General features: G+C 40.6%; 2 protein-coding genes across 4 annotated transcripts; both read left to right on the forward strand.

The window, feature by feature from the left end:
* Positions 1 to 394: 394 nt before the first annotated feature.
* LOC101856123 (protein obstructor-E-like) lies at positions 395 to 7442 on the forward strand. 2 transcript variants are annotated; one of them, XM_013086864.2, is made up of 5 exons: positions 395 to 959; positions 3518 to 3724; positions 4453 to 4615; positions 5727 to 5872; positions 6857 to 7442. In XM_013086864.2, the coding sequence occupies exons 2-5, from the start codon at positions 3673 to 3675 to the stop codon at positions 7024 to 7026; spliced, it is 531 nt and encodes a 176-aa protein (XP_012942318.1). In that variant the 5' UTR covers positions 395 to 959; positions 3518 to 3672; the 3' UTR covers positions 7027 to 7442. The 2 variants fall into 2 exon arrangements, with proteins under 2 accessions (XP_012942318.1, XP_012942317.1); XM_013086863.2 differs by lacking the exon at positions 395 to 959 and having other exon boundaries at positions 3216 to 3724.
* Positions 7443 to 12814: 5372 nt separating this feature from the next.
* Positions 12815 to 19283, forward strand: LOC101853406 (chondroitin proteoglycan 1). Of its 2 annotated transcripts, none has more exons than XM_005106113.3 (5): positions 12815 to 12860; positions 12999 to 13196; positions 14296 to 14515; positions 16089 to 16228; positions 18953 to 19283. In XM_005106113.3, the coding sequence occupies exons 1-5, from the start codon at positions 12830 to 12832 to the stop codon at positions 19018 to 19020; spliced, it is 657 nt and encodes a 218-aa protein (XP_005106170.1). In that variant the 5' UTR covers positions 12815 to 12829; the 3' UTR covers positions 19021 to 19283. The 2 variants fall into 2 exon arrangements, with proteins under 2 accessions (XP_005106170.1, XP_005106171.1); XM_005106114.3 differs by having other exon boundaries at positions 14299 to 14515.
* Positions 19284 to 23323: the final 4040 nt, after the last annotated feature.

Consider the following 23323-nt stretch of genomic DNA (forward strand, 5'->3'; position numbering starts at 1 on the left):
TACTTAACTGTGCTCTGTATTGTGACGTCGAAGACAAGGTGTGCTGGCAACCGTCAAACGTACACACAACATACACTCTCTCTCTCTCTCTCTCTCTCTCTCTGTCTCTCTCTGTCTCTCTCTCTCTCTCTCTCTCTCTCTCTCTCTCTGTCTCTCTTTCTCTCTCTCACTCTCTCATTCTCTCACTCACTCTCTCATTCACTCTCTCACTCACTCACCCACGCACACGCACGCACGCACACATACACACTCACACTGACACACACACACACACACACACACACACACACACACACACAAACACACACACACACTCACAAACATACACAGACACACACTCATACTCAAACAAGTAGACACAATCTCAATAATGCCAACATTCCCAGGCACTCACTGTCGTGTACGTTGACCTATACACATTAATTAGGTACATGTACGTACATTCACGTATCGTGCAGGGAAAAAAAAAGTAAAAACATTTATCGAGATTCTGTGTCTTCGTTCTGGGTTATTTTGCCCCATCCATACCGAGTTGCCGTAATAGGCAAAGTGAAAGCAGCCCGACTCCTAATTAATCTAAATTGTTTCCTGGAGGTTTTGAGCGTAATTCTCTTCATTCCAGCGTAACATATGAGTAACTATCTATGTGCAGTGGGACGTAGGCGATGAGTGACGTCACAGACGTGCCTTATCTCCAGGAAAACTCCGGGCGTGCCTCAACCAATCAAAAACTCGAGTAATGGCACACAGATGTGACGTCACACCTAGGCCCTGTCACGTGACACTCATTCCTGAACACCTCCTCTCACATCACGTGGTTTGAGTGTAGAATGGATTGAAATAGATGTGGGCACAGTGACCAGTGACTGACCAACAGTTTTGCTCTGCTTCAGTCCAGGTATAAATAAGAGTAGGAACACTCACAGACAAAATAACTTCCACGTCTCAATAGCTGTCCAGTAAGTAGTGTTATAAAGAATACATTCATCAAGAATAGTTCCTGGTCATATCCACAGAAGAGTTTGTTTATTTAACTGAACAACTGAATTAGAATCGGGTGTTCTAAACGTGAATCTGGGATCGAATCTCACCTCGGACAATAATATCATACGGAGGAAATTGCTCGAGGTTTCTGTCGGTTTTTTGTAATGTAACACTTTCGTCTGACCGCGGTTCAAACAAGATAAAAAGGAAATCGCTATGTTTAATCTTCTCCGATCTTTGCGTACGTGTTTTAAAATTGGATAACCAACAGAATCTAAAAGCCCATTCATTAAGGTAATTACAAACTATGCTTCCGACTTGTTTTCTTTGATGTTATCCTAAAGCGAAAGGGTGGGGGGGGGGGGGTGAAATAAAACAGGATTTACAGCATACGCATTAACATTAAATAGTTGGCACATTTTTCCTCATCACCACACTTTAACTTTTGCCTACGAAACAAGATTCAATAGACGGGGTAAGCAATTTTCGACTTACATGGAGACGTCTGGGCAAGTCAGGGGATGAAATCTATAAGCCTACACCGAAACGTGGGGGCAGGATGATGTCGCTGTCTCAAAATGAGCAATTTGTTGGTTAGGTTACTGTAAGATATTTCTTTTAATGATTCTATTTATTTATCCAAGCGGTTTTTTTAATAAAGGGCCCAAAAAGAAAAACTCATTTACTACAGAATCAAGATTTTTTTTTAGAATATACGTTTGTTTGCTTGATGGCCATACAAAGATTTGAGGGCATAGGTCAATGCATAATAGACCTATAATTTTTTTACCAGGTTAATAATGTTTTTACCACGGACAAACGAAAGTGAACGAGCTGTTGTGGGTACCGTACGTTGCATTTTTTATGACAAGGCACGTTCCTCAACAAAGAGCCGTAGAAGGCTCTATTTGCCACACACAATAGCTGGTCACAAGCGTATTAGGTTCCACTAGCCATGCTATGTAATAGTTTGTTACAACGTATAAGGCTCCATTTGCCATATTTGATACTTTGTCATAACGTATAAAGCTATACTAACTATATTTAATAGATTGCCATTATGTATAATTGATTAGGCTCCATTAGCCATATTTAATAGTTTATCATAAGTATATTTTATTGGTCCAATGTTTTCTATGTACTGATTCAAAATTTAGAAAGTGTCATGCTTGCTCTTTTTATTGAGCTTTTATTTGACTATTTTTGTAGATTTCCAACTGATATCCGTTGTCAAAATCCTTTTGAAGTCTGCATGCGTTATTAGTGCCCCATGACATATGAAATTCTGAATAAGGATCTTTAAAAAAAATCCTCATGTACTTTAGCTGTTCAGAAACAGTCATGCAAACAACAGCTGCAAACGAATGTAATACATTCCACGTACACTATACTGCTGTCGTGAATCTACTTTAGAGGCTGCACTTTAAAACCGAACAAACAAACAAACAAGCAAACAACAATAACAACAACAACAGAAACAAGTAACAGCATCTTGAAAGACATGGACATAAATCCAGGGTCCCTGCAGGGCGTGTTACTTCAAATGCAAGGTAATTACTGGGTGTCAAAAAACAGGACCCATTTAATGGTTATAGCTCAATCATATTGGGACTGATTTCAACAAAACTTCGAAGAAATACAATTCAACCTTGAGGACATAACATTAAAATTTATCAATATGAAAAATGCTTATCAACAAATTTTGAAAAATATCAAATTCTTAAAATTTCTACCAAAATTGACTAAAACGCAAAATTTTACAACTTCTTAAAAAACAAACATATTATTGTTCTATTGCTCTATTTCGAATAGTCGCTATTTCTGCCGTGAAAAACTAAATTTATACAAAATTGATATTCCTAAATAAATTTAGAGCTGGTGGTTGCGATTTCAATCCCTGGTATTAATCAATTCTCTTGATCATGATCATCATCATCCGGTTCCTTGCCAACTGGCGTGGGCCATCATGGACCTCCACTTCACCCTGTCTTGCGTTGCAGCAATGGTGTCTGCTGGTCTTGCTGCTTCTAGCCATGTTGTCATTTTGTCCAGTATCTTTTCCCTCTGTCTGCCTCTGCCTCTCTTTCCATCAAACGTGCCTGTTGTTACAATATTCTCCAATGCTTCTTTCCGCATTGTATGTCCGAAGAAATTTCCCTGTCGCTTTCTTATATTCGTCATAAGTTGTCTTCTGCAATTTGCTTCTACCAAGACTTCTTCATTTGTTTTTCTAGCTGTAATTTCTTTTGATACAAAGACCAAAACGCCACTTGAAAATTTTAATAAGCCTGTGGTATGTTTCCTGGGTCGATTTTTTTTTTGACATCCTGTTCAACATTGAGTTGTTCGATTTTCTTCATATTTACGAAATTGACGTCCCTCTGGTCTCTGGTTGAATTCTATTAACTTGGAGTTTTATTTAAATGAGTTTAGAGATGACAAGTGATTGCCCTTTAAGTGGATCTTTTTTTTAGATAGATATAAGGAAAGAAGCCACGAAAAATGACTCATTCTTTTCTTTGTCTTTCTCCAGGATCCTCACACAAGCTGCTGGCAAGTTTGGCAGGAAAGTTGACCTGGAAAAAAACCCCAACCCAACTTCCTTGTACCTTTTTGTCAAGAGTTCCAAACTTGAATTATCTTGTGAATTTGAGTTTAATATTATATCAGAACACCACTGAAGCAAGCATGTATCTCCTTGCCTTGACTGTGTGTTCTGTGATATGTCAGAGTGCTCTAAGTGAGTTGATGTAACCAAGTCTTGATTGGAATGTACTTAAAAGTGGTTTTCTCTTTTTACCTAAAAGGGTCAGCTTTTGCCGAAGTCTTTGTGTGTGCGCGCGCGCGTGTGCGTGTGTGTGTGTGTGTGTGTGTGTGTGTGTGTGTGTGTGTGTGTGTGTGTGTGTGTGTGTGTGTGTGTGTGTGTGTACCCACGTGCCTTCTTCAAAGCGGGATTCCACAGATGGCCAGTCTCTTCATGTAATTCAGTAAATGTACCGCGAAGTTAGGGAAAATCTGAACACATGGGGAATGTAACGTCCAACGTCACAAATGATGTTTATCAAAGATAATTGTAGGCGATTTTATAAAACGATTTGGTAATGAATTAATTTCTGATCGTTGTTATTTGTTTCGTTTTTGTTTTATTATTTTACTTCTGTCATCTTCTCGAAACGACTGAAGATACAATCATCAAATTGAAAAAGTAAAGCAATCAGCTATAATCCGTTCAACCCTCAAACGCCTTAATGTACAACCAACTGAACCCACAAACGCCTGAAAACACAACCAACAGACTTCAAGACTTCTAAAAATACAATCAATTGAACCCACCAACGACTGAAATCACAACCCCACCCCCACCCCACCCCCACTCTCCGAAAAACAATCAACAAACAAACACACAAAAAACCCTAAAACCAACAAAGAAACAAAAAAACAAAAAAGCCCCGCCTTATCCCCCAACAGGTCAGACACAATCGGCCCCACACATCATCGACTGCACGGGTGAGAAGGATGGCCTGCATGAGATCGGCTGCTGGGGCTACGCCAACTGCGTCAACGGCACACCGGAGGTCCACTCCTGTCCGGTGGGCATGGTGTTTGAGAGACACTCAATGAAATGTATCAGGTGGGAGATTGTGAACACAATACTCTGTAAGCTTGTAATAACAACATCCTTGTGGAAATAGTCGTTGTTGTGCATCACCTTTATCATCATCATCATCATCATCATCATCATCATCATCATCATCATCATCATCATCATCATCATCATCATCATCATCATCATCATCAATACCATCATCATCAAGTGCCAGGTCTGCGACAGGCATCGGCGATCATAGTCCGCCATCATTCTTTTACTTGGAAGTCTAAAAAAAAAATACATTATCCTGATCTTTCTCCGTCTCCCATTTGTTTTGGCTTTCTAGTAGGTTGCGCTAGATCTAACCCCACCTCGTGTGTCTTCAGTTTTATCAGTGAAAGCTAAGACCCTTTTGTCGATTCAAGTGTCCCAGAAACTGCATATAATTTGTCTCTTCTTAGTCGTCGTTTTTTCAGCTTATCAGCGAGTGGCCCACATGGGCTTCTTTAAGTACTTCCTCGTTTGGTTTCTTTTCCTTCCAAGAAATTCTCAACAATCATAATGTTTGTACTGCACTGGGTTTCTCGTGCAACTGCATTTTTGACTTGTGATCACTTAAACATTTTTGTAGGTCTCCAGCTCGAGGTTGACTTTGACGTGTGGGGGCGACTTACAAAATCGTGGGTTGGTGTGTATCTTTAGTTATCTAAGTTGTCTAACTTTTCTCTAGTCTCTTCATCATTGTTGCCAGTTACTTACTTACTACCCGTTACGTTATCTGGCGTTTAGTGCAGCAACAAAGGATCTCCAGCTCAGTCTGTTTTGGTTTCTCTGTGTTTCTGTTTCTGTGACATAATATGATTTTTACCTGTCTGGGTCGTTAGCCCTGAGCAGAACCTCCGAAACCTGGAGGGCCGGTGGATCACGCTTCGTCTCACCTCTACCCGTCGACCTGTCTGGCATCGGTGGCCCTACCAGGAGCATTAGCTCCAGCGAGCGTAGCTCTTGGGGTCACTGAGGCACACAAGCTCTCTAACAGCTACAAGATAGTGATCCACTAGAGAGATTGTTGCCAGTATCCTAACCATAATTTGCTTCCTACCTGACCCAAGTCTTTTTTACCGATGTCTTCCTGACCCCTGTCTCTTTACAGACCAGGAGAAGGCAAGACCGACTGCTACCTACCCACGGAGTGTGCAGGAAAGGCTGACGGTTCGTATCCTGACCCAGGAGACAAATGCGTGACGTACTACAGATGTCAAGGAGGCCTCAACTTGGGACGCTTCTACTGCCCGGACTGTGAGTTCTCCACGCTACGGGAAGCATATAGCTTGCAAAAAAATTTCTTGTCTCTAACTATACACCTCAAACACATCGATGGTTGAGCGCGAGAAGTGACTTTTGATCGAAATGGAGTAATTGATATGGGTAGTGAGATTTTAAGTTACTGTTTTACCTCTGTAATTATTTAAGCCGTAGCTTGATTTAGTATCAAATTATTAACGTTTCTTTTTTACTAAGTTATAGAGATTTCACTATCGTCAACATTTCAAACTCTTTTTTCTCGAAAATGTGAAAATTGGATATAGTCACTTCTTGTGCTCTGCCGTCGACATTGTATAAAAAATACATAATCGTATAGATATAGAGTATAAAACTCAATGCACTGGGTGAGATATTCATACAAATTTAACAATGAAGTCAAATACCCAGAAGAACTATAACGCCTTACTGAGCAAATCTAACCAGATTCTAAAGAATAGCTCTGTACTCTGTGGTAATATTAAAGAATAAAAAACGACTGGACGAGCCGATAAAGATTAGACACTGCTGTAGATCTATGTAATCGAGCTGGGCTGATAAGTGTAGACAGATTGACTGACGGAAAGACAGAAAAAAATATAGGTACAAACGAAAGACAAAGAAAAGACAGATAGAAAAGCTACAAAACTAGAGAAATTGCTGGCAAAGAAATGGAATATGTAAACAAACAATTAAATGAACACTGGCGTCGGCGGTGTACCCTCTAGAAGCTTCGCCTTCTCAGGCTGGAGTCCCGGGTTCCATTCCTGAATAGGGAGATTTTTATGATCGAATATCTTTGTCTTTCCATTGTACTGTTGTATCCATCTCAACCTGGGTTGGCACTGACTGGCACGGTTGAAGCCCGCCTCCTAGATTATTTAAATTGTGTCGAGCAGGAGGAGGGCGTAAAACACCTATATTATTTTTTAATGAATGAATAATACCGTCAATAATATAACAACCAATGTTTGTTTCCAGTGACGGCGTTCAACCCACAGCTACAACTGTGTGACTACCCCTGGAACATCTTCCCCCCTTGTGGAACAAAATACAACCCCAACGCACAGACGACCGCCCCACCCGCTCAAACGACCGCCACACCTGCACAAACGACCCCACCACCGCCTCCCATAGTTGTCGTTGGATAACTCCCCATGTTTGTTTGGCCTCATCGTTAAACTAATCAAAGTTATGTTGTCGGTTTTGGGAAGGGGGGTAGGAGTGTGGTGTTCTATTTTTTTAATCTGTGGCTTAGCCTCAAATCTGTTTTAAAAAGTACTAGAGTGGTCCACAGAAAATGTTGCACCACACCCTGGTCGCATTTTTCTGTGCACGAAATACCTGAACAGATCGCTGATGGGGAAACACCATGATAATATAGGACTTTATGGGAGCAACTGAGCGGAGAAATGAATGGAGAACCATGATCGCCGGTGTCTGTTTCAGATCTGGCACCTTATGATGATGAAAGAGAGTGACGTCACCCTCGTTTGGACTAAAAGACTAAATATTTAGTATTAGTGGTAAATGTGTGCTCCTCAATAAAAACATCTTTTTTTCTTATTGGGCTTTGTATGGCTACCTTCATGACTGGCAGCTGTGTGTCACACATCTATCTATCTGTCTGTCTATAAGATAAGATAAGATAAGATAAGATATGGTAAGATACATCTTTATTGCCCAGATCCTGGCACATTGGTTTGGTGTTTCACCACGTACCCATATACACAAACGTACTCACACACAAACACACACACCAGCATGCACATGCACTATATATCTATCTATTAATATATCTGTCTATCTATCTATCTATCTATCGATCGATCTATCTATCTATCTATCTATCTATCTATCTATCTATCTATCTATCTATCTATCTACCTGTACTAGTCTCGCTGTTATGACGCTACTGCAATAGAAAACAAGAACTAGCCATGAAGGAAGACATAACGCAATGATCAAGCTATGAAGCAAAGCGGAACAAACGCCGCATTCTCGTTCAACCTCGATGTCCATTTTCATTTTGCTTCTGTCTGTTCCTTGAGCGTCCATGTCAATAGTAAACAACTGAAACAAGTAAAGTAGTTTAAATATCTTGCCAGTAATGTTTCTGAAAACGGGGTCCATAGACAGAGAAATAGAAATGCGAACAAAAAAAGCAACGCTGTCCCCTACCAGCTCGCACCCCTCCTGTCCTATCCAAACATCTCCATGTACTCAAAGAGACAGCTTATCACCAGCATTATGCTGAGGAAGGCAACGCAAAGGTGGATCGAGGGTGTCAACGAAACCCTGAGAAAACAATATTACAACTGAACGAGCTTCGGAGTTGGCCTACCATACAAAACTACATCTCCCCTCGACGCTTAATGGCAAGAGAGGATGAAAAAGTAAAAGTAAAAGTAAAGTTTGTCTGTCTGTCTGTCTGTCTGTCTGTCTGTCTGTCTGTCTGTCTGTCTCTCTGTGTGACTGTCTGTCTATCTGTCTGTCTGTCTTTGTCTCTTTCTGTCTGTCTCTCTGTCTGTCGGTCCTCTCTCTCTCTCTCTCTCTCTCTCTCTCTCTCTCTCTCTCTCTCTCTCTCTCTCTCTCTCTCTCTCTCTCTAACTCCTCTAACTCTCTCTCTCTCTATCTATTACTTTCTCCAAATAGACACACATACACTCACACGCATGCACACTCACACACACACACACACACACACACACACACACACACACACACACACACACACACACACACACACACCGTGTCTGTTGCAGCATGTTACACACCTAGGTACGTTCATCCTCACTTCCCGACTGTTACAACAACTAAGCGCACATTTACAGCTCAGAGACTAGGAGATAAGGACTCGAACCCACGCGTTGAAACTGGGAATTGAACTAACAATGTTTTTTGTGGGTTTTTTTAAATTTTACCAATCAAACAACTTTCAAGACAAACAGAAACAGTTCAGTTCACAAAGTTCAAAGATCTGACAGATGTGTCACTTGGTCACACTAATGTATGTCTGTATGTCTGTTAGTCTGTAAGTCTGTTAGTCTGTGAGTCTGTGTGACTGTGAGTCTATGATTCAGTGAGACTGTGAGCTAGTGAGTCTGTGAGTTTGTGAGTCTGATATTGATTCGTTTTATATGTTTGTGGGCCTGGCACTTATAGTTTTGTGTGTATGTGACTCTGGCACTAATAGTTTTGTATGCCTGCGAATATAACACTGATAGCTTTGTATATCTGTGATGTATCGGTTACCTGCTTCGCTGATGCCCTCAGGAAACCCGAATTGTATTCCAGAGTAGCGGGAATTATTTTTATCGAGTATAATGGCTTTTCTGTTAAGATTTTGTATCCTTCTCATGCCGATTTGACCCTGACAGGCAGTGTCGGAAGCCCGCCTCCTAAATCTACATTAAAGAATAATTAAAGTGATAGCTTTGAGTGTCTGTGAGTCTGACATTGACAATTTAGTGGCCAAATTATGTGGCTGAGAGGAAGTACTACCATGCTTCTGGCAGAAAGGAGTTGGTAAGGGAGGCTTGTTTTCTGAAGAACTGTTTTCGTTCTGAACAGTTAAGTATAAAGATAGGAAAGTTTACATCAGTTAACGCAGCCCAGGCTTACCCAGATTCTACCCCTCATCTGCCCCCGGGGTAAACTGAGTTTTGTACCCCAGACCAAGACATTCTGAAAAACAATGTCACTGATGATACCTGAAGAAACTAAAAAAATACGATCAAGCGAATTTACAGTTTATATCCTCCTCATGATTCCAAAAATCACTTCAGTCAATTTTGAGGTTTCCAGGTAAAAGTGTTCTCTAATTAAATACACCTTAAAATAATATTATAGTTTCGTTCTGTTCCGTTTCTTGTTTCCAAGTTTCAGTTATTGAGAAATTAGGAGAAGCCAAGTCATGGTTCTAATTTGGGTGTGCTCTATTTTTTAATGCCGCCAAACTTTTATAACGACTTATGCGCTTATTGAATGACGCTGACAATATAGTGGAGATCAGATGAGAATGGCACATAAGCGCAAACGGAAGTGGTATGGGCACATTGAACCATCTCAGGGACGTCCCCAGACATTCCAGCAAACGAGAGAACACACAGCGCTCCTTACGCCACACCATCACAGAATGGTTAACATCACCATCCCACAAGATACATTACAACCTCCTACTTTTTAAGCATTTATTTTATAGGGTAACTGGTTTCCAGACTTTCTTCCCAAAATTTAAAAAGAGAGCAGGAAAATTTAGTTTTATGATGACCGTAGATTATGGATCTAAACAAAAGATTTGTTTAAGTAGATTTCGAGATTCTCCCTTAAGTTGGTCTAATATGGACCAAAACCGTTATGTCACGGAAATGTTCTGACAAAGACATTTCATTTCCCTTGAATTACAAAGATCAATCTGCTCAGAGCCTAGTTTGATAAATTTGGTGTTAAAAATTTTGAGTTTCATACATGTCAAGCTTTTTCGAATGCAGTTGTTGAACGTTTTGATCGCGACTCCGATTGATCTTATGATTTTTATAGCGCAGATAGAACATTTGGTTTCTGACCTCGTGGTTTTAATAACTCAAAGCGGCCAAAACTGTAGTGCATAAGTTTGTAATTCTAAGGTAACAATTGTTTTCTGATGAGGAATGAGTGGCAATGGTGGATGACAAGTTTGAGAACATTCACCAAACGCACAACTTAAGTGTAAAAAGACGACGGTGCGAAAAGTTGCGGGTTCCAGTCTCAGTCCCGTCGGATAGGACGTTGCAGTCTAAGGAAACAAACCCTATATGATGCTCCCCAATTCGCAAAGCTGGTATATCATGTGTGTTTGGCCTGACATTTAAAAGACCAGGCTTCGATTATATTAAGCTTGCGTGTGTGTGTGTGTGTAGGGGGGGTGGAGGAGGGGAGGGAAAAACTGGAGTGGGATGTCATCGCCGAAGTACGAAAGTTTCTGTCAGAACACATGGGAGGAGTAGCATCTCGTGGACATGAAGAGGTAACTAGTAAGCGTTGTTACTTTGGCCAAGTTGTTCTCTGATGTCCCAGCAGAAAATTCTGTCAAACACTGATGGGGACCCTTTGTCGCTGTGAGTCCGGGTGAAATAATTAGAATTGTTGGCTATCAGGACATCTTAAAACGTTGATAAGACCTTCCTCTACTATCCACTATCAAGTCCTGTCTGACTGTATGTGTGCCAGTTACAGTTCGGTGTGTGACTGAGACACCTGCTTATCTCTACACACACCTAGTCCTTATTCAAGATCCGTCAATACCTCAAGATCCGCCATTTTGTCAATCTGCTATTTTTATTCTTGTAAGAACATTTCTTGGACGAATAACGGACATAGAGGGAGTGCTCTTGCTCTCTTTCTACAGTTTTTTTCTTTTTGTTTGTTTGTTTGTTTGTAGGGTTGTTTTTTTGGTTTAGTTGGCTAGTTAGTTGGGGGGGGGGGGGGGGGGTGGAGAAAAAGGAAAGTGTGCATCAGGGTTATTAATTTGTGTTTTTGATTAGGGGATAGGGGTAGAGGGAGGGGCGGGGATACTTTTGCTCGAAGACGTCCTTTTCGCCTTCTTGGCCTGTGTGTTTATCTGTTTTGAGTGTATGAGTATATGCTTGTGTGTCTGTGTGTATATCCATATATTTCTATACATGTATATGAGTGTGTGTATGTGTGTGTGTGTGTGTGTGTGTGTGTGTGTGTGTGTGTGTGTGTGTGTGTGTGTGTGTGTGTGTGTGTCTGTGTTTGTGTGTGAGTATTTGAATACAAGTTTAGATATAAGCTGGTATGTAATTTAAGGAGAAGATAGGCACGCCACAACGGTAAGGCCACTTGGTATTTTGCGAAATTAATATGTTTTCAACCAGAAGGTTAGATGCAAAATTGGGTGGGATGGTAGAAAAGGCGAGTGGGGGTGGGGGTGGGAGGCACGAGAGAAACTGGAAGTAAGGGAGTCGTACAACAAACGTGGGGAAGACAGACACAAGACATTGGTTAAAAAAGACATTGGCTAAGACAGACACTGGCTCAGAGACATCAACAAAAACAAGCACTGATTTAGACAGACATTGGTTGAGAGAGACACTGATAAGGACAGACGTTGGCTTTGACAGACACTTTAGACAGACATAAGCTGCGTCAGACATTGGCAGAGCCTCACATTCGCTGAAACAGATATTGGCTAAGACTCACACAAACACACACACACACACACACACACACACACACACACACACACACAAACACACACACACAAACACACACACACACACACACACACACACACGTACCCGCACGCACTCTCACACAAACATACACACACACTCACACACACACACACACACACACACACACACACACACACACACACACACACAACACACACACACTGGCCAAGACATACACGAATCAAGGAGGTTTAAAAAACTTGACAAGCTGACGTTATCTCAGCTACTCGAGCAGTAACAGTTGTGTCAGTGCGCAGAACGAGAAGTAGTCCCAGTACAACAAGCTTGTATCTTACTTTCGCTACTTTTTTAGAGTTTAGTTTTGATAAAAGTTTGACGGCACTCACAACACAATTAGGTCCAAAAAGTACCGAAGATTAGATGAGCTAATAAGAGAGAAACAAATATAAAAAGATGGAGGAGAGATAAGGACTATAGTTGTTTGGTAGGAAAGTTGGAGCGAATCACACAACAGCACCTGCCAACCACACATCGTTGTTGTTGTTTTTTCTTTTTGATATTATAGCTCAAATTTTTCACAGACTATAACACATCTTTAAAGCGAAGAACAAACGAAACATAGTTCTGTCTTAGAAAATAAAATAAGAATAGTTGTATTTTTGATAAAACATGTAGAGAGAGTAGCCTACAAGTAGGTGCCCAAACACGTTAACTTGAAGCTTAACATTCTGTGGTAGAAACCTTCCTATTCTAGATGTGTAGTTCGATCCTCAAGTTTACACAGGGTAAGGAACAGACAAAGTCTTCTCAGTATTCTCAATGCACAGAGTTATTTTCTTTTTTTGTGCACAGATAATACAGACTTGTGTAAAGCCTTCTCAGTATTCCCAACAGCATTGAGTTTTCTTTTTTTTTATGCGCAGATAAGACAGAGCTGTGTCCGTGTCCTTTTCCAGCCACGTGCCTGGTTCTAGGAGAAATCTTCCCCGAGTGTATAAAGACGAATGCCGTTGTGCAAAATCATTCCTCTGTAGAATTTCTTTGTGCATTGATAACCGAGCGTCCCGGCATAAACATGAAGTCTCTCATCGTCTGTTTCGCTGTCTTAGCTGTGGGATATGGTACGTTTTCTTCCAGCCATTACTGTTATTGCTTTTGTTGCTGTTGTTGTTGTTGTTGTTGTTGTTGTTGCTGTTGTTGTTGCTGTTGTTGTTATTGTTGTGGTTGTTGTTGTGGTTGTCGTCATTGTCACTGTGAGCACCATCAGAAACTGCAGCAAAAGACATTCCGTAACCACCATCATCATCATCATCATCTGTTTTTTTTAAATGGTTGTTTCACGCCCCACCCCCCCTCCCTCCCCCCGGTCGACACACCATCGTAGTTTAGAAGCAAGTCTGGACGAAAAAAGGCTTGTGTGTTTAAAGGGTTTCTCTTAGCGTTATTGTTTGTACACGTGTTTTTGCCCAACTGTTGCTCACCAAACCACTACAACCTATGATACAAAGTCAACACCACCATGAACGATAATTACTATTCGTATTAGATTAAGCGGCCTCTGCTGAAATTGTATCAATAAATCCCTTCAACGACGTCATGTAATCTATGAATATCTTATCTAGCTGTCCTTGTCTTTTTCCCTACATGGCGTAATGTCATCTACAAATATCTTTCTCTAGCTGTCCGTGTCTTGGCACCTTTTGTAACGTCAAGCCATATATAAATACTTTCCTATTGTTGTCCTTGTCTTGTTTCCCGATAAAATTAGTTGATTAGTAGATACCATTTGTATAGCGCAAATCCCCGCTCAACTGCAAACTCTATGCACTTTTCAATCTATATCATTACCCTAGCATTCTGAAACAATCTTAATTTCTTGGGAAGCATACAGTGCAAGCTGCTATTTTACGGGCGCTAACAATACATGTATTATGAAGCTATGTTTTCTATAATATATTATACCTTCGCTTCGCTTTCCTTACTTGTTACCCTACATGACGTCATGTCATCTAGATAGCTACATGTAATAGTCTCCTCTAGCTGTCCTTATCTTGTTTCCCTAAATTACACAATTCCATCTATAAGTAGTGTCAAAATATTATTTCTCCAGCATCCTTGTCTTTTTTCGCTTTATGACGTCACGGCATATAAAATTATCTTCCATGTTGCCCTTGTGTTATCTTTGCGTTTCTTACACGTCATGTCATCTATAAATATCAGCAGCAACAACACCACCAGCAACTTCCACCCCGACTCAAACAGACGCGGTCACCATGCCAACAACGTCTTACCCGTACGACTTCACGTGCACGGCGGCAAATGCCGACTCGTACGTGGAGATTCAGTGCTGGGGCTACAAGCAATGCATCAACGGACAGCCCTACGTGCACCGCTGTACTGGAGGACAGGTTCTGGAGAGGGACACCATGACCTGTGTCGAGTAAGAGAGCGGGACAGCTTCAAAATGTCGTAGTTGTTAATCCTCGGACAGCTGATTTCACGTACTAAGTTGGACATTCTCTTTTGTATAATACAAGGGTTTTAAACCCCCATCGACACAATTTGGATCATTTAGAAGGCGGGCTTCGACCCTGCCTGTAAAGCGCAATCTTGCCTGAAAGAGGTACAACATCCCAGCAAAAAAAACCCTCAGATGTTCAATAAAAAGTCTGCCCTCACCACACGACATGGAAATCGAACTCAAGTCTCATACATGCGAAGGCGAAGCGCCTATTCTCTGTACCTCAGAGGCCGGAGTCCAGCCCTCCGCTTCTCCCCAACACACTGCCAAGAGAACAGTCCACACTACCGCCCGCCTTCCATCTATGGTCTGGCCGTTTTAGTGACGTGAGAAAGTTTGACTTACTCCACATCAAAACCAGTTACATGACGTCACATCAAAACTTCCCCATACCCTTTTTGAATATATTCAGTTTTAGTAATAGTTTTAAGACACTTGCAACACATACAAGTCATATGCGCTAAAGATGTAAAGTGTTCCCAGAGAGTAGCATAGAAAAAAAGGAAGAAGGAGAAATGAAGACAATAGACGTTTGATTGGAAAGAGGTAGAAGGTGGTTGTGTGTGTGGGGAGGGGGGGTGCTCTGGTGTGGCTTGCTTCTTGCAATCGTCAAGATCTCTTGACAGTCAGTTTTTATCACTTTAAAAAAGTCAGCGGGTGAGCATCGACAAACGAAGTATGATAATACAATTCTTTTTAATGATTTTTGGTAAGAGTTTTAAGGCGCTCGCAACTGCTTAAGGTCATGTGAGCGCGCAGGGCACATTAAACATTTTCATTTTTTAGGAAATTTGAAATTTCTCCGGGTGGCGGCCGAAGCATACTCTTATCGATTTTAGACCACCAAGGGATCTTTAACCTGCGCAACTTGCACACAGGACCTCCGAGATTTTTCGCCCTTGTCCCAGAAGGCTAGGTGTAGATCTTACCTACCAGAAGATCAGGGGTATGTCTGAAAGACAACAGTAAGAAGGAGCCAATAAGTGGCAGTAGGAAGGCTGCAGAAAGAGTCAGAAGCCCAGAGGAGGGGGCAAAGGAGTTGATTGGGTGGGACAGAAAGTGGAGACGAAGCAGACGACAGAGCATTGCTAAAGAGCAGGAAAGGAAGGGAAAGGAGACAATTTTAGAGAAGAATTTGAGGAGAACACCTCAATTTCTTGGCCACGAGAGCCCCCTTAATACAAATTTGGAATTTGTCAGTGTTATGAGTGCTTTTCCTAGCTTATAGTATATTTGTTTACCGTATGTTTACAGTTCATCAAGCTCCCACCCCCACCCCAACCATTATAGCAATAATGACATAATTACGGCGTCAATGAAAAATGTTCAAAGGACAAGTAACGGCGACAACGATATTTACTTACAGAAAATAACTTAAGACTCTCCACCCGTATTTTGCTTTTTCGTTGATGATGATGATGATGATGATGACGATGATGATGATGATGATGATGATGATGATGATGATGATGATGATGATGATGAATTTCAGCTCCGGCAACACCGACTGCAAAGTAGTAAAGGATTGCACCAAGCGGCCCGATGGAATGTATGCCGACCTGGGTGACAAGTGCCAGAGCTACTACAGATGTTTCAGGGAGGAAAATCTGGGACACTTTTACTGTCCCGCCAGTAAGTCCTTAAGATTAACGTAAAACAAATAGGGACATTTCTACTGTTCCATTAGTAAAAATTTAAGAATGACGTTAAATAAAATTGGAAATTTCAATTGTCCTGCCTGTTAGTCTTTAAGACGGACGTGAAATAATGTGGGACACTTCTAAAGCCCTGCCAGTAAAATCTTAAGAATGAAATATAATAACTTGGGACATTTCTACCGCCCTGCCAGTAAGTCTTTAAGACTGACGTAAAATAATTATAATACGGAACATTTTTACTGTCCCCCAATCAGTCTTTACAATTGACGTGACATAATCTGGGACATTAATTCTACTGGCCTGTAAGTTTTTATGACTCACGTAAAATAAAGTGGGACCTTTCTACTATCCTACCAGCAGATTTTTAAGACTGTCTTAAAATAATTTAATCTGTGACACTTTTACTGTCCTGCCAGCTAGGACTTTGAGGCTGACGTGAAATAATCTAAAAAACTTCTACTGTCCAGTATGTCTTTTATTCTTTTATGACGCGCATTTTGGTTGTCTAACAATGCTTGAAGTTGAAGTAGTTGAAGACGCACTTTTTTCTGCCTCTTGTTTTTGGTGAGGGTTGCTTTGAAAACGAAGAACAACTTTTTTATTCATGCATCATCATCATCAACAGCCAGATCTGCGGTAGACATCGGCGATCCCTGGTTCTCCTTTCTTATTCATACATAATGTGTTTCAATTCTACTTTCGTTATACGAACCTTAAGAGGGCAGGCAACAACATGCAGGCAAATTCTAAAAAATATAATTTCGTGCTTCTGATTTGAATATCATGATGGGTTGAAACGTGTTGCAACATTGCCTTTGATCTGCTGCTGATCGGATAAGTGTCCTCTAATCGTTAAAGAGTAGGATGGGTGTAACATCAGGATAGCACCCATCAGCATCTGTATAACCCGTATGCCATTGTGTGGTGTGGAAGTTGAGATTTTAGTCGTTGCACGCCGTCAACATGAGTTTTAATATCTCATTTTTTGCTAAATTATGTTTTCGAGAAATAAATAAGCATTTGAGGTTTGGGAGATGTTTAAATTTTATGAAATGCGACTTTTGAGAAAAGTCCGTAGCAAAGTTTTAAATAGAATTGGAGATATTGTATGAAAAGAAAGAAACTGCGCCATTGATAGTTCTCATTGGCATAACTTTTAGTATAAATTCTGCAGATATGATGTGTATACTTCAGAGCCTCGAAAAGTATCATTTAAGTGCCTTTGTTCTATAGCTAGAATGCTGTATAAGGTTAACCTTCACAAGTAGGGTCCAAGAACCCCACCCTCCTCCCCCAATGATATAGACCAAGTTGATGAGGTCATAAAAACATGTTATTTCTATTTATGGATATATTCTTAATTCTCTTAGGCACATATTATTTATGGTTTTGAAGTCAATATTTTTGTTTTTCTTAACGTATTGTGGACGCCCATTGACGCCATTCGCCAACACTTGAGGACACTGTTTTGTAACTCTTTAAAGGAGAAGCATATTATCTTCCTTACTCCTAAAGTTTATTTTTTTCATTTTTTTTTCTTTTTCTGAAACTTTAAGCATACTCTGAAATAGTTTATCCAACGTTGAGCTTGTGATTAGTGTATGATGGTTCGAAATATACCCCAACATTGGCTTTTTTCTACTTTTGAGGCGAACAGAATTGACTCGGGTGATGCGCTTACTTGCGTTCTTTATCTGTTTCTAAGTCACGTAAGTTTAAATATTCCATGTGTTTGTAAGTTTGTTCATGCATTTTCTGTGTGTTTATTTCGTTCATAATACAGTGGAGTCCACTTATAACGAGTCCTGAAACAACGAGAAGTCTGATATAAAGACACTGTTATAAAACCCCGTTTTTTCCTTCTTTATCTTTGTAAATAAAATACTGCTGTTGCGCAATCAGACCGTCACGTGAGTCGTTTATAACGGAATATTGCTGCTGCTGTGCACAGCGCACAGACCAATTAAACCTATAAAACCTTGCCAGTTGAGAGAGCTGTCAGTGATCCAGCGAAACAAGGAATGGGAGATCCCACGCGAACCAACAATGAAGGCCGGAGGGAATGAGTGGGGAGGGTGTGGCATGCGCAGACACAAGCAGAACGCATCGCGTGAGGCCAGCCCAGTCTAGATTATCCAGGCATGCCGTGCCTCTCACTTCTCTGGTGCGGGATGGAGAGGTAACGATGCTGTGTAGATGGATGGAGTGAATGTATGATGTGCGCGAGCAGACGCAACGCGTCACAGTGTGTGGTGGGGTGGGGGACAACACTGAGGGCGAGTTAGCCTAGAGCCAAAGCCCCTTCTTTCTGATCGCCAAGGCCGATTTGTCAACATTGCTAGTACTAGAGTAAGAAACATGATTCGATTTTTGATCAAGTAAGACCTTGAGATCATGTTGAACAAATCATCATCAGGGGAAATACAAAAAGAAATAAACCGAACGCCAAATCATAGATTAGGCCTGCTTTACTACTTCCCTTGAATTTATTACTGGATCCCTTGAAACGAGAATTCTGCTATAACGGACATTTAGTACAGGTCCCCTCCCTCTCGTTATAACAGGATTCCGCTGTATTTCTCTTGAATCTTTGCCGAGAGTCTGTGGGGAAAAAAGCCCAAAGTGATAACAATGAATTGTACTCTGTCACCCACAAATTGTGCGTTTCACGAAACTCTAACCATTGTTTTTTCCACAGCCTTGGTGTTCAATGAAGCTCTACAGATCTGCGACTACAAGAAGAACGTGCCCCTGTGCTCATCCTAAGCTAAATAAAAACGTGCTAGACACGAGATCTTCGCCACAACTGGAGTTTTGTGCGTGTTTGTCAATTTTGAAATGGCTTGTCGTAGATTTAACCAATGATTTGTGATTTGTCTTCAGTTAAATCAGTCAGTTATAATGATAATCAACAATATAATCTTATACATTTTGCAGTGTTGTTGGTTTTGTATGTGAGTGATTATGCTTTGTTTCTGTTATTGTTTTAAGGATTTCTTCCAAAATACAGACTCCTTTATGTTCCTTCATCTTCGGTCGTTCAGTGTGTATGTGGCTTTGTGTTTGTAGTGGAGAGAGAGAGAGAGAGAGAGAGAGAGAGAGAGAGAGAGAGGGGGGGGGGAAGAGAGAGAGAGAGAGAGAGAGAGAGAGAGAGAGAGAGGGGGGGGTGAGAAGGGGTGTGGAGAGCGGAGGGAGGGGAAGGAGACAGTGGAAGCAGAGTGGGGATGGAGAGAAGGGAGGGAGAGGAAGGCGAAAGATGAGAGGCATGGAAGTACATGTAGATAATGCAGACATTCGGAAGGGCTTGGTGTTCTCTACATTGGCAGTCTGTGTCAAGCTGTTCACTAAGTTTAAACAGAGAGTATGGTTAGGTATTGAAATCTTGGATTCAACTTTTCGACTCAGGTCTCGTAGATAGGCTTTCAATCTAACTTTTTCCTTCAAAAGGACAGCTTAAACCGGACACTCGTAGAAAGCTCTGAGAATGAGCGAGAACATTTGAGTTCATATATCAACTCTACAAAAACTCGTTTAGATACCCGGTAAGAATCAACTTTACCAATGATCGTTGAGATCGAGCTCTGAAAAGGATCGAGAGCATCTGAGTCCACACAGAAATCAAAATCAAAGTTACGAATGCTGCTACTCTCTGTCTCTGTCCCTGCCTCTCCTCTTTCGGAGAGCTTGTACTTAAGAGAAGGGGGCGGGGGGGGGGGGGGCATTAGCAACATTTCAAACAGGGCCTAGTTTATGTTTATTGACAAGAGCGACTTTGGCAATTAGAACCGGTAAACGTTCTGTGCTTGGGGCAAGTCATGAGTGAGACTGAGCTTTCCTTCCTTCGCAAGTGCCAAGTCGCTGCCCTAGAATTACAAAGTTCTATCTGCTCAGTACCTAGTTTTGAGAAATTTGACGTTATGAATTCTCAGTTTCACAACATGTCAAGCTTTTTGAAAGGCAATTCTTTACACATCTTGAACAACTCCAAATAATTTTTCGATTTTGATAGGACAAATACTGCATTTGGTCCCTGACATCGTGGTCTTAGTAACTCAAAACGGCAAAAAAATGTCAGATAGAACTTAATAATTCTGAAGTGGCGATGTGTTAATGTTAACAAATCACATAACTACTGTAGAAAAGAAGACTTTAAACTCAAACTTTACGTTTTTCTAGTTGGAGCGTCTGGACCATCCTTTGTACTCCCTCTTCATCCTATGTAAAAGTTATAACTCTTGTTATTTTTTTCTGATATAAAAATGTGTTAGTTTTGTTCTTAATTTGAAGAAAATAAAGGTTGCAGAAACTTTGAACCCATATTTCTCAAAGGTGAAGGTAAGTGAAAAATAACCTTGTTACTCTGGCTTTGCGAAATGTTAGTGCTTTAATTCCATCTCCAGTGTTGCTGCCTGTTCTAGCATAACATTTCCCTCTTACACATCAATGTTTGATTATATTTCTGTGAACAAATCATGAAATCCACGTAAATTGCTAACACGCCAGGATCAAAGTCAACGGAACCGTTGGAAAACCCCCCAACTTATTACCATTTTTCTATTTAGATAAGACATCACTGCATTGGACACGGACTAAAAATTAAAAGGATTTTTTCAAAAGGAAACATGAAATCTTCAGACATCCTGAAAGAACAAAGAGCAATAAATAAAAGCCTTCTGTAGATTTTTTTGCCCAAAGATCATGCCTGAGAACTGACAGATGTCTATCATAGATCGCCTGAAATCTTCCCCCACTCTGTGCATGTCGGTATTTAACCTTCTCTAAGTAGCCATGAACGTTGACCACACATATGCTTCCAAATGCCACCAAAAGGAGATAAGGTGTATGTGTGTATGTAGTCTAATCTAAAGTCACAGTCTTGCCCAAGTAGTTTGTGAAGACACAGATTCAAGGACAAAAAAGAAGTCATGTCTCCTAAAAGATGTTTGGTCTTGGGCAAAATCTCTCCTCCACTCTTCCTTCGGGCTCTCTGTTTGTCTGTTGTGCATAATAGGCTATTTCTTCTTTACTTCTTCTTTGAATTCTCGGTTTATCTGCTCTGAGTGCCCTTATTCCTCCTATTTTCTTCTTATGTACTTTCGTTGTTCCTCCTTTGAGTACTCCTGTGTCAGTAGGCGGGGTGTGACATCACAATTTTATCGGCCGTATTGCCAGGCAACGAGGTATGCGCCCATTCGTAGAGCCCATTCCTTTAGGCTTGTACATTTTAGCAAGACATAATATAACGATTTAACTTCTATGATGACATGTGGAGACAATCATCTGAACTAATGTGCGTGTTTGAAGGATGTGGTACAGGGGAAGGAATGCAATGGATGGTTACGTGCGGGGGAGAGGGGGAGAGCGCAGAGGAGATCAGTGGTGATGATGTTTGAGAGAAGCTTTAGCTCTGTAACTGACAGAACGTTGAACAAGACTAGACGACCATTCAGAATTGTGAAGAAATTCGAGACTATTTAAAGGATACAAACATTATCATAAGTCAATTCTTCAAGAAGGTAAGAAGGTACGCAAAGAAAGAATAAATTATCTCTTGTTGTCAAGCATGAATGTGTTTTCCTGTCTCTTTTATTAATAATGTATCTTTAGTTTATCTACACAATAAAAAAGCCAGCGTTTCATTCTTATCCATAAATACACATTTGACCTTCTTTTCTTCCGAAACAGTGAAGATCTAGGTATTACATCACATATTACGTTCATGATCATAAAGTAAATTAATCCCCATTTCTGCAGAGCTGACAATTGCCCTATATTAACCTACTCACCACTGCGAGGAGATCATCACGTACCCCCCCCCCCCCTTCCCCCCCCCCTTTTTTCAGAAAAAACACCACTTAAAATAAATATAATAGAGATAACACTCTTCCGAAAAGCATGTATTAACTAGATGTGACGTCTCTCTTCTTCATGTTGAAACAAAGCGCGGATTGTTTGATTGTGTTATGTTGCTTGCCAGTGCCTTAAAGTAAATCCTAGATTTTTAGAAAATTTGGATAACATTTTTGTCGAGAAAACTTGTAAGAACATTTTAAATGTTCTAGAAGATACTAGTAAATATTTCTTTCTGACAACGGACATTCTAAAGGTTCAGAAAAATCAGTGAATATGTCTATGTTTATAACAGACAAGAACGATAAACAAATCCTCTCAAGTGTTTTTTTTAAAACATGGAAACACCTAGTTGTTGTATGGATACAGATGTGTATTGTCATGGAAACAGCTACTGTCATCACACGGAAAAACCGCAGACAGCTCCAAATCCCGGAGCTAAAAAAACAACCTGCTTTACTTTATTGTTTTGAGCATAGTTAGGATATGTTGGCCCTTTGGCCTTGGTATTGATAAGCTCTTTAATGCTGTAAGAACAGAAGAAAGTCCTACCAGATATGCAGTGGCACAATCAGAGGAAAGACCCTCGGCGACATTTTGGAGAGAGCAACGGAGCATCAATGGGCATGTCAGGAATTCAAGGATGTTGCTTCCTGAATAATGAACTAATGAACTGATAGCGGTAGGGTTCCTGTGTGGATTTTTGGATTTTCAACGAGGCACATTTTTTTTTTTTTTTTTTGGTTTTGTTTTGGTCGTCTTAACACTTTTGCTCAGTTCGATAGGTCTCGGCAGATCGAACATATCATACGTCAGATTTTGTTTATACATGTATTCCGTAACGGTTTATCATTCTTAAATAAAAACGCTTAAGTAAAACAAAGCAAAATCACAGAAATAAAACAAAATTTAAAAACCCACAGAAGTACGGCACTTTAATTTAAAACAAAACAAAATAATATTGTTTTAAACGGTACGCGACATGAAACATGAAAAAGATAGATAAGAATGATGAGAAACTTGAAATCAGACTACTATATAATATGGACAATAAATATCAATAAATGTTTATTTTACGCCCCGCTCTCTTTGTCAGAACGTCCGGCCAGATAAGGTAGGGAAGACGGGAGATTCACCCTGATACTCTTGGCTCAGTGTTCAGAGTTCAGAGCTCAGTGTTCCCCTCACAGAACCGGATCTCTTTGAGGAAGTGGGGGGG

The sequence above is a fragment of the Aplysia californica genome, unplaced genomic scaffold, assembly GCF_000002075.1.
Source record: "Aplysia californica isolate F4 #8 unplaced genomic scaffold, AplCal3.0 scaffold00514, whole genome shotgun sequence".
Taxonomy (NCBI): Eukaryota; Metazoa; Mollusca; class Gastropoda; order Aplysiida; family Aplysiidae; genus Aplysia; species Aplysia californica.

Coding starts and splice junctions, on each gene's coding strand:
- LOC101856123 (XM_013086863.2), top strand. CDS start 3,487: ATGACTCATTCTTTTCTTTGTCTTTCTCCAGGATCCTCACACAAGCTG. Junction 4,616..5,726: donor CACTCAATGAAATGTATCAG/GTGGGAGATTGT, acceptor GTCTCTTTACAG/ACCAGGAGAAGGCAAGACCG. Junction 5,873..6,856: donor ACGCTTCTACTGCCCGGACT/GTGAGTTCTCCA, acceptor GTTTGTTTCCAG/TGACGGCGTTCAACCCACAG.
- LOC101853406 (XM_005106113.3), top strand. CDS start 12,830: ATGTGTAGTTCGATCCTCAAGTTTACACAGG. Junction 12,861..12,998: donor GATCCTCAAGTTTACACAGG/GTAAGGAACAGA, acceptor TTTTATGCGCAG/ATAAGACAGAGCTGTGTCCG. Junction 13,197..14,295: donor TGTCTTAGCTGTGGGATATG/GTACGTTTTCTT, acceptor TATAAATATCAG/CAGCAACAACACCACCAGCA.